Source organism: Benincasa hispida, chromosome 8 (assembly GCF_027475165.1).
Source record: "Benincasa hispida cultivar pf3 chromosome 8, pf3_genome.v1.1, whole genome shotgun sequence".
Taxonomy (NCBI): domain Eukaryota; kingdom Viridiplantae; phylum Streptophyta; class Magnoliopsida; order Cucurbitales; family Cucurbitaceae; genus Benincasa; species Benincasa hispida.
Genome location: NC_143485.1, coordinates 32,033,523 through 32,044,144, shown reverse-complemented (window position 1 = coordinate 32,044,144; position 10,622 = coordinate 32,033,523). Strand labels below are relative to the sequence as shown.

The 10,622-nt window shown below is 34.9% G+C and overlaps 1 protein-coding gene across 1 annotated transcript; it reads left to right on the top strand.

Annotated features, from left to right (window-relative positions):
- Positions 1 to 5,182: 5,182 nt before the first annotated feature.
- GSNAP (gamma-soluble NSF attachment protein) lies at positions 5,183 to 10,488 on the top strand. Its single transcript, XM_039037840.2, has 9 exons — positions 5,183 to 5,494; positions 5,898 to 5,965; positions 6,106 to 6,190; positions 6,292 to 6,450; positions 7,236 to 7,373; positions 7,910 to 7,988; positions 8,377 to 8,456; positions 9,409 to 9,538; positions 10,136 to 10,488. The coding sequence occupies exons 1-9, from the start codon at positions 5,448 to 5,450 to the stop codon at positions 10,238 to 10,240; spliced, it is 891 nt and encodes a 296-aa protein (XP_038893768.1). The 5' UTR covers positions 5,183 to 5,447; the 3' UTR covers positions 10,241 to 10,488.
- The last annotated feature ends 134 nt before the right edge of the window (positions 10,489 to 10,622 follow it).

Sequence of the window (10,622 nt, the reverse complement as noted above, 5' to 3'; positions counted from 1 at the left end):
TCTTATGTTGTTTGTCGAATCCGACAGAAATCAACATGGATGGTATTGCTCTGGCCACGAGCGTCAGATAACCCCCAACTATGTCGCCACCGATGTAGTTTAACATGGAGTCGAATACAAGGATTTGGACTATTTACTGTAAATGTATGTTTTCAATGGAAATGAGATTTGGATGATCCACTTCCGCTCATAGGTTCTCTGTAAATCAAATTCCTTCATTTACATCTTGCCTTTCCTAGGATGCTTTGATGGAGCCAGGGGGTGTTGCTTCTAAGATCCGACCACAGTATTGAAATAGAGGATGGAAAAGTGGTAGGCATGTTGGATTAAGAAGCACACATGAAGTTTTGTGCGGACTCTTCCTTCTTCCTTGACTACGTGCTTGGATAGTATAAAGAATACAAACCAGCATGGATGGACGTTGACTACATATTTGGGCCAATCAACATCAAACAACACTGGCTTATGCTTGCCATCGACCTACAGGGGTGCACAATCTTTGTATTCTACTCCATGCCGAACTATATCGGTGGCAACATAGTTGAGGGTCATCTGATTCTTGTGGCTAGAGCCGTTCATGTTAATTTCTGTCGGATTCGACAAATAACATAAGAAGTTCAAGTATGGGCAATGAAAAGTTAAGAGATCGAATGTGACTTTCCAAGAGGGCAAGTCTCTAGATTGTGGAATATTTTGTGCTAAATTCATAGAATCTTGTGTAACTAGGACTGATAAGGCTAACTTAACATAGGTGAATATGGGATTGTATAGGAAACAAAATGTTATCCAGTTGTGGGCAAATAAATATTTATGGTAATATTTTTTGTGATAAATTTGTGCTAAATTTGTAGAATATAATTGGTGTTGTACATTAACTAAGCAATCGCCCAAAACTAAGTAAAAGATCATTTAAGATTATGTGCAAGATCGTTTAAGAATATGTAAACGATCGTTTAGAAAATTATAATCGATCATTTAGAAAATCTACACGATCATTCAATACTATCTAAACTATCGCACATTATTAGTTAAGCGATCGTACATAATTAACTGAGCGATCATGCACAAATAACTAAGCGGTTGCGTACAAATAAATAAGTGATAGCGTACATTTAACTAAGCAAATAAATAGCTAAGCAAATAAATAATTAAGCAATCGTCCAAAACTAAGTAAAAGATCATTTAAGATTATGTGCAAGATTATTTAAGAATATGTAAACGATCGTCTAGAAATAACTAAGCGATCGCCCAAAAAAATAACTAAGCGATCGCGTACAAACAACTAAGCGATCACGTACAAATAACTAAGCGATCGTACAGTAAAAACTAAGTGATCGTCCAAAAAAAATTACATATTGTTCAGTCTAGATAGGTCAGTGCTAGGTGTTATCAATGTTTGTCTACATGTTTTCTTGTTATGTCCTCTCTGACCACATCGTGTACACCTATGTATTTATCGTGGCTCCTCTCCAATTGAAGGTATCCTGAGGGTTTGACATTGACCTATACTTGCTACCTTTCATGGTGGTAGAATTGGTTCAAAATCTCCAAAATCTGGTATTCGATGTCATTTTTGTCTGTGTCCAACAGGGAAGATTGGTTTGGCGTAAGCAACAAACATACACTCAACTATAAACCATTTTGCACATAATGTTTGAACATTAATGTTTCTTAGGATCGCTGCAAATATTGCATGGAAGCACGGGATCTCGAGGTAATTAAACTCCATACACGTACATATAAGAGTGTATTAATATGCAGCGGAAGTAACAAGGATCAATATGCATTTAAATTCACTAATTTTGGCAGAAACTAAAGCATGCTCATCTAAAATAAAAGGGTTTGTAGTCATACCTTTGAAGAACTCTTCAAGATCTCGATCAAACAGCAACAATCTTCTTCAAAGAACACCGTGAACTACCTCAAAATCTTCCCCACTATCCTCTTGGAGTTTTAGACCGAGTTGTAGGACTCAAGAACAAATTAAAGCAATGTAAACACAAGGAGAAGCTCACAACAACACACACTCGAATAACTCTTTCTTCCAGCCGAAATTTTCTTTAAAATTTCTGTAGAATGCATGCCTCAAAATCACTTCATTCTTCTTTATTTATTATTGGTGAACATGCAAAGAAGAATGATGCATGACTTGCAGCTCATGCTTGGAGTTAATGAAGATGAGAAAATGGTTTTTGTGTGAGCATAATGAAGATGGTTAATGGAAAAATATGATTTTCCATTTTTGCATGTTTTTCAATTTTTCAATTTTTCTCAAAATCAAAATTTGATTTCAAAAACAATTTTGATTTTAAAACTGAAAATTTAATTTTATAAAATTAATTTTTAAGTAATACTAATTAATTTAATATCAAATATTAAATTAATTTTTGCACAAAACCATCTTCATATATTTAAATCATATTTAAATATATATTCTCATATTCCATTTAATTCTAATTTAAACGTTTCAAATTAATTTATCAAGATACTCTAAAGCTTAACCATTTACGAGCTAGTAGGGGGACTTCCCAGACATCCAGATCATCGGCTCCAACGATCCGAGATTAATTGACTAAACTCTTTAGACCGATCTAACCCTCATTTGTTAACTAATGGGTCACTCCACTATAGCCCATAGTTGAACTCCCCTCACTGTAGATATATTATGTCTACTTTATATAACCATAATTAGTAAGTCGATCCTTCACAAGTTGTTCGTAATCACAACTGAGTTAATATAACCGTTTTACCCCTGTGAATGCATCTTGTTCCTTAAGTTCCCACTGACCCTCTAATGAACAATTCTTATTCATAATTCCTATGAATCAAGTCTTTTCTCTGTCATGAGAAGGTGAGGCCCCGATTGTTCAAGACCTGAAATCAGTGCTTAGCAGAACAACCTATCTGCTAACCCTAAATCGGGTAGGAGTGAATTCCATCTTACAAGGCTATGTCCACAGCTATTCATCTGGTCTTATCTTCAAAATGGGAAGCTTATTGAGCAATACTTTTGGACTACTCTCACCGTTTGCAGATAAAAGGATATCCCGAACAAATAAGAGTTCATAGCTAGCTCAGGATTAAGATCGAGTTAACCTAGGTTATGCAATAAATGAAATAGTCAGTTTTAACAATAAACAGTCGTTATAAAGAAAAGTGATTATTTTCGTGGTCCAGTCTATATGCAAACTCATTGCATAGGATGCCCCTCACTCACATGTCTTAACATGAACGATCTATGGATCACATTGTTTGTAGCACTTTACAACTCTTGTAACAACTACAGAGTGGGCCGCATCCAATAGTGTCACTAGGATGAGATACCCAATTTCATCCCTATACTTATTAAATCATTTAGGCTATATATTGTTAACTTGATCCTATTTATACCACTACATAAAGTTATAGTATTCAGACTATAGCCATGTATATGTTTATTGGATTTTCATAATAAGATGCAAAATCAACAATTTATTAATATCGATAAATAAAATGTTTAACACGAAATGCAAGTTCTAGAACATTCCCAACAATCTCCTATTTGGATTAAAACTCCAGTGAGAACAAATATATACAATATAATGTTGAGAAACATAATGGAAAAAATACAATAAACTAAGACAACTCTATACCATAAACAGTACATGTCCATGAACGAAGATCAACCAAACCCCCCTCCCCACCCCCCCCCCCCCCCCCCCCCCCAACCACCCAAAATATCCATCGTCCACATTAATTATATGCATATCCACAAGGGAAACACGATATGTTCTAGACATCAATTTTGATTCCTTAAGAATACTCATTGCATTAGATAGTCATGAATATTGTGATGAGGTCGTCATATGATGGGCCCTCTGATGGTCTGGATATATCAAAAAATGGTTCGGTTGGAACGGTGGACTGCATTATAACTGAAGGCATCACAACTGGTGGGATGGAAGCAGGTGGGGTTGGCACATGGATGTTAGGTGTTGGAGAAGTTTGTCATCCTGAAGATTGTCCATATCCATGTTTAGTATCGAATTGTGAAGTACATCTTGGTTCGTTATTCTGACCAAACCAAGCTTCACTTCGGTCATATCCCAAATTATATGGCTCAATATGATCATCAAGTGAAGACATGGTATGAATATTACGTGTCGGAATGGTTGCAAACCCACAATTTTGATTGGTTGAAATGGGTTGATCGGTTGGATTGCAATGTTGGTACATATTGTTCGTGTATACTCCATGACTTTCGCAAGGTGTAACTGATACAAATAACGACATATGGGATGCATTACTTCCTTCTAAAAAGAAGCTGAGATCTTCATCGTCGACTATGTCAATTTGGGGGGGAGGGAGGGGGGGAGGGGGGAGAGTCGAAACCAATAGATTGTAGCAACATTTGATGTATATATCAAACATATTTGGATTGATATTCAGTCATTGGTGCATCATACTCACTAATTCACTGAATGTTATATCATTTTTTATTTTTAGACCTTTCATAGGACCACCAATATAATTTCTTTCGGGCTCATCCCAATCCCCACCAAATCGTACAAAGATGCGAAGTAACGTCATTGATCTATAATGGGATCAGCAAATCATTGATAAGTGAACGATCATTTATATATTACTATGCGATCGTTTATAAATGTTTACACAATCATTTATAATTTACTATACGATTGTTGATAAATTAATACACGATCGTTTATAATTTACTAAACGATCGTGTATAAATTACTACACGTTTGTTTATAATTTACTATACGACCGTTCATTTAGTGTTAAACGACGCTTATTATGAAAGCGATCTGGGACAAGAAATCACAGAATATCACTTACATTGTCTTTGTTTCTGAATCTGACGATGAAAGCGATCAACGAAAACTCTGAGGGAAAGTTACGAGATAACAATTAGAAAATTTCGTGGGGAGTTCGACAGAAAGTGAATACTGAGAGTGACCTTCCATTCTCTTCATCTCAATGTTATTCAATTCTATTAGTAGAATATTAGTTAGGAATAAATGTTTTGTGGAATGTTGGTATTGTATTGAATGCACATTGAATGAAAGGTTAAAGAAATAGTTGAAATAAGAAGAAATGTGGTGCGGTTTGAGGAGTTTTAAAAATTGGGGATAATTTTGAAATTTTGCATAAACAAAAGGCCACTGTAGAAAAGTTTTTAGGAAGAGACAAAAAGTTTTTGGGTTTTTGGTCATTTTGTGAAATTTTCTCCAAAAATTAATGGTATAAAAGTTTTTAGGAAGAGATTATTATAGTTTGTGGAGTTTGGATATTTTGTGAAGTTTTTCGATAATTCTTATCTGTCGGATCGATTCGGTGCAATGGTGTAATCGTAAAGGGAAGTTGGAAGTACAGCTCGATCAGGTGTCGAGCAAAATCACGAACAATCAACGAAGAAGAGAAGCAATTCCAGAACAAGAACAAGAATCATGTCTAGTTCCGATCCGGACAAGCTAATGATCAAAGCCGATAAATTGTTAGTTTTCTTCTTTCCATCGCTCCCTTTACCATTTTCTTCACTTTCTCATCTGATTTCTTTGAACTTCGTTTTGCTTCTTATTGACTCGATTAACGGTGCCGAGCTTCTGTGGCTCCTTTGGGATTTGATTTTTCTTATATAGTTCTGGTTATGGATTCTGTAACTGCTAGTTTGAAGTATCTTTCAGAAATGGGAATGAAAATGGAAAAATGGAGTCAATAAACCTATGCGAATGTGGGTTTTAAGCAATGATTAATGTTGATTTGTAATTCGAGTATCACATTCGGGGTGGATCGGATGGGTTGTTCATTTGTCATGATTCATGTTTGTCTCCAAAAAAATCCCACTTAAGTTTTCTTTGATTTGTATTCATTTTCTTTATTTCATGTAAAATCTATAGAACAAAACTCAGTATGACAAGATGGAGTGCTGATTGGAAAGGTGCTACTGTCCTCTATGAGCAGGCTGGTATGTTATTTTCTATTCATATGGTTAGTTAAGCTCTCTAATGGGATGCAAGAACAAGAAACTTGCAGATATTTGCATTACTTGCTGATAGTCTTTCCTCCCTGGAGAATTTAAAATAAGAATCTGTATCTTTGCTGTAGCGAATGCGTACAGGGTTCGAAATAACCATGAGAAAGCAAAGATTGCATTTGAAAAAGCTTCAAAAGGGCAAGAGATGCTCTCCTCGTATCCTTATTTCCACAATTGGTTGATGGCCATTCTTTGGCCTGCATTCATTCATTTCTTGACCTTTGTTATCTCCCTTTAAGTCCTTCACTACTAATTAGACCCTGGGATGCTGCTAAGCATATGGAATCTGCTGGTGCTCTCGCAAAGGAACTTGGTAACTTAACTGAAGTTGCTGACTTTTATAGAAGAGCATCAGAGTTGTATATTTTGTGTGGAAGATCTCAACCTGCATCTGATGCTTTATCAAAGGGTGCTCAGTAAGTTTATGTCTTATGCAACATCACATAACTTTCTTCATTCAACCAAATTGCTCGAGGCTAGATTTTTTTACTTCTTCTTTTATATTCTTTTATTCTTAATTAAATTGTTTCTTAACCAAAAAAAGGCTATAAGTTAGCTTCGTGCAGTCGACAACATTATCAGAATTAAGTAATATATAAACAATCCAGAAATACTGAATCTCCTCAATACAGGGATATAAATCATATGATAATTCTAAATAAATTATGTACGTATAAAATAATTTAACTGAAATCAAATTTGTTTACTATGAAATGCCAAAGGCATTACTTCAACAAAAATAAGTAGTAGTAAACCTTAATTCTCAAGGAAAGGAATCTTAGTTGTTATTTTTTTGCCGTTGCAATTTCTCTAGCTGTAGTTTTTCATCACCCAATTGGACAATAGCTTTCCTGTTCATATTTTTTTAAAAAAACACAATAGCTTTGGCCTACTTTGCCTATTTGTTGGCTCAAGCAGTTTATATTCACCATAACTCCTTATGTTTATGCGCATATGCAGTTGCATTTGCCTTTTATTTGCTCATTCATGTTTGAGCAGCCACAGGTTAAAAACAAGAATAATAAATGAGCTCCTGAGCTTCTCAATGAACTATTGCTTCCTCCCTTCACTGGGATGGTGAACCGTGACTGTAACTTAAGGGAATATGTCACTGCTTTTATATCTTACAAACATACAAGTTGATTCAAGTATATCTTGCCATAAATGCCCTCGAACATTTCATTTATATATCTCCTTACAGTGCTTTGGAAGATGGCAAGCCAGATGAAGCTATTACATTATACACTGATGCCTGTACACTTCTGGAAGAGGATGGCAGAGAACAAATGGCCTTTGATTTATATCGTGATGCCACAAGTGTTTTTGTAAAATTAGAGAAGTAAGTTTCAAATTATTTTGAAACTGCCACCACAATCAAAAGCTTTTAAGTATTGTCTTTTTTCACTATCTCAGTATTAGCTATTTCACAATGAAACCTTTTCTTTTACCCACATGCTGTTGAAAATACAAAAAAGGTTGTAGTAAAAGTGATGGCTAAACTTGTCCCTTGGACCCTAGGCCTCACTTCATTCAATTTAAAGTAAATAAGTCCTCAGTCTAGAAGAGTCTGGGTTCTATTGTTTTGTTGCGGATATTATGGATAAAATGACTACTATTATTTAGGCAAATGCTCTATATTATGAGCAGTAGCGCCTTAAACCTTTTAAAGTATAAATATGAAAGTTCAGTCTTTCGTATCACTATATCTTTAATTTTCAGCCCATTTGTTTCTCATTTGATGCAATTATCTGTTTCTTTTAGCCAATTAACTGAGTATAGGCTTCTCTTATACTTTATTGGGCTATAACATCTTATCATTTTGTGCGTAGATAGAAGGTTTAATTGCTGACAGAAAGTATTGTATTTTCCATGTAGATATTCGGATGCTGCAGAATTGCTGTTACGATGGGGTTTGGCAGCCGATAAATGCAATGCCGTACACAGCCAAGGCAAGGTGGGAGTTATCTACTTTTTTACTTTTCTTGTATTAATTTGCTATGATTTTTTCCTTATTATTGAAACAAGCATGTTAAATGAGTTGCTTGGAAGAAAATTGTCACCTTTCTTTCACATTGATGATTTTTAGATTTACTGGTCTTGCATTTATGGGCTAATTTACAGTAGTCAATGAAGTTTGAAAAGACTTTCCAATTGACATAAATGGAAGTTCAATATATATACACATACACTTTTTGTTTCTTTTTATTTATCAATGAAAAGTTCATAGAAAGAGAGTGATCACTAGTTGAAAGAGTTAAACTGCATTGTTGTGCTGCTAATTTCTATCAAGAAATGGAACTTAGTGCGATTTGCAAATAATATATTTATTAATTCCATTCCAGGCATATCTTAGTGCCATCATTGTTTACCTATACGCCCATGACTTCAAACAAGCTGAGAAGTGCTACAATGACTGTTCACAGTGAGTACAAATTCTGAACTATGCCATGGTTATCTTTTCATCTGCTTCCTGAACTTTCATGCTTTGTATTACTTGATTAAAGTCAAGGTTTGTCATTCTCCAGTTAGCCATGGGTAGATACCCAATTATATACCAGATTTTGATTCACTTGAAAGAGGAAATTGTTAGTGGGCTCCACTTTTATTAGGATCCTCAGCATCTGTTTCTATATGCTGATAACTATGTCCTTAAGTTCAGAATGAGATCTTTGAAATTGAGAAGTGTCTGCTTTGGTTATCATCCCGATTATAGTTATAAAGTTGTACAAGAAGAGTTATTTTGCCCAAGCCAACATCAATCAAGTCCATCAAATGATAAATGTCTATTGTATAGACTAAGTATGGGACAAACAAAGTAATCAGGAGTGTTGAGCAAGGTAAACGGGAAGGAGGCTAAGAGGGTTGTCTTTACTTTGACCAAATCAGACACATACATATGCCCTCCTCTTTCATTACTTTGCGTAAACTCGTCACACATCTGATGAGATTTAGTCAGATAAATCTGATGCACATATGTGCATTTTTCTTTCTTAGATCAATACTGAATATTTAAAAGCAGCGGAGTAGCCAAATTGACCTTCCCCTAATCTAAGGAACAAGCTAATGGAAGATATCTCTCTGATAACCATCTGCACAATGTTTTGCTCTCTTCTCCCTTCTCTATATGGGCCAGATGTTATTTTTTAATTGATCTTTCTTTTGACATAGACAATTGGTAGGAATATTTAAGCTGCTGAAAGATCAAATAGGCTTTCCTTATCCAAGATAGAACTGGTGATGGATAATTTTTTAATCTTTAGTGATAATATATGTTATTTTGAAAAGATTTTTTTTTGTTCCATTTTAATATTTTATCACACAACTTCCAGAAAAAGGTACATGCGGGTTGAAATTCTATTATTTCCTCTTTGCAGAGTTGATACTTTTTTGAGAACTGACCAATACCGTGCTGCTAGTAAGCTAATATCTGCTTATATCGAAGGTGATGTTGAGGAAATCAAGCGTGTGGCACAGTCAAGCACTATTTCTCATCTTGATCATGTGGTAAATGTTTTTCCATGCTGTGTTCCATTTCAATTGATGTAAAAAGTTGGTTGTGAAAGTTATTTATTAATTACAACCAGTGAACCAGATCATCTTTTATTTCCCACTGGAAAATTCCCCATTTTGAAAAGGACAAGATAGAAGGGAAAATAAAATGTAACTTTACTTTGAAATTCCAAGGTACCGAACAGAACGTGATAATAAAGAAATGGGAACATTTCAAAATGAGTGAAAGACATCATTACCGTGACATGTTATTCTAAATGAATGCAACAATGAGAGAGTTTCCAAAATTTTGGTTCAAGTTTGATTTTGTATGATTGATGGACTTCTGCATCAAATTTTAGAAACTTCTAAGTTTCTCGGTTCCTCTGCTATTTCCTCTGAGACTCTTTTTATTCATAGCAATTAAAATTTCCCCAGCACATTTCAATTCATGACTTCTATTTGCTCAACTAACGTCACTTTGAAATTATGTAATGAAATGTTAGATTTAGTTATTGTAGCTTGTAGCATTACTAGTTTTGCTGTGTTTTTATTGTTGTGTCATGGAATGTGCTTTTTCTACCTACTTTGACCAAAATAACATTCCTGCAGATTATCAGGCTTGCTAGAAAACTGCCTACAGGTGATGTGAGTGCACTGAAGACCGATGCAACAGAAGAGCATGGAGAACCATTGGATGAAAATGACCTCACATGATCTTTGGAATCATAAACTGCTACATATTTTCAGAACTTTGTTTTAAAAGATAATGGTTTCATCTTGCAATTATAGAGTGTAATTACTTTCTAAGAAATTTGCATGAAAAATTTATACCGTGCGTGGATTTATGTAGAAAAGCAAATGAAAGCCATTCAACAGCTGGAGTTCTATTTGCCAATTGTTTACCTTAGCCTTTGGGACTCGTGTACATAATAAAAAACATGGAGAAGAGAATGGTTAATTCAGTTCTGATTTTCCCTTCGTCTATTGCTATCTGTACCTAGAAATAAATACAAATATTCCTGTTCCTCCTTTTAGTTTGCAGATGAGATCATTTGAGGAGAAGACCTGAAAAGAATGCAGTGTAATTTTGCGAGCA

Excerpts from the sequence above, each read along its gene's own strand:
- GSNAP (XM_039037840.2), top strand. The coding sequence starts at position 5,448 with ATGTCTAGTTCCGATCCGGACAAGCTAATGATCAAAGCCGATAAATT. Across the intron at positions 7,374-7,909 it reads GTTTTTGTAAAATTAGAGAA|ATATTCGGATGCTGCAGAAT; the intron begins GTAAGTTTCAAA and ends TTTTCCATGTAG. Across the intron at positions 8,457-9,408 it reads TGCTACAATGACTGTTCACA|AGTTGATACTTTTTTGAGAA; the intron begins GTGAGTACAAAT and ends TCCTCTTTGCAG.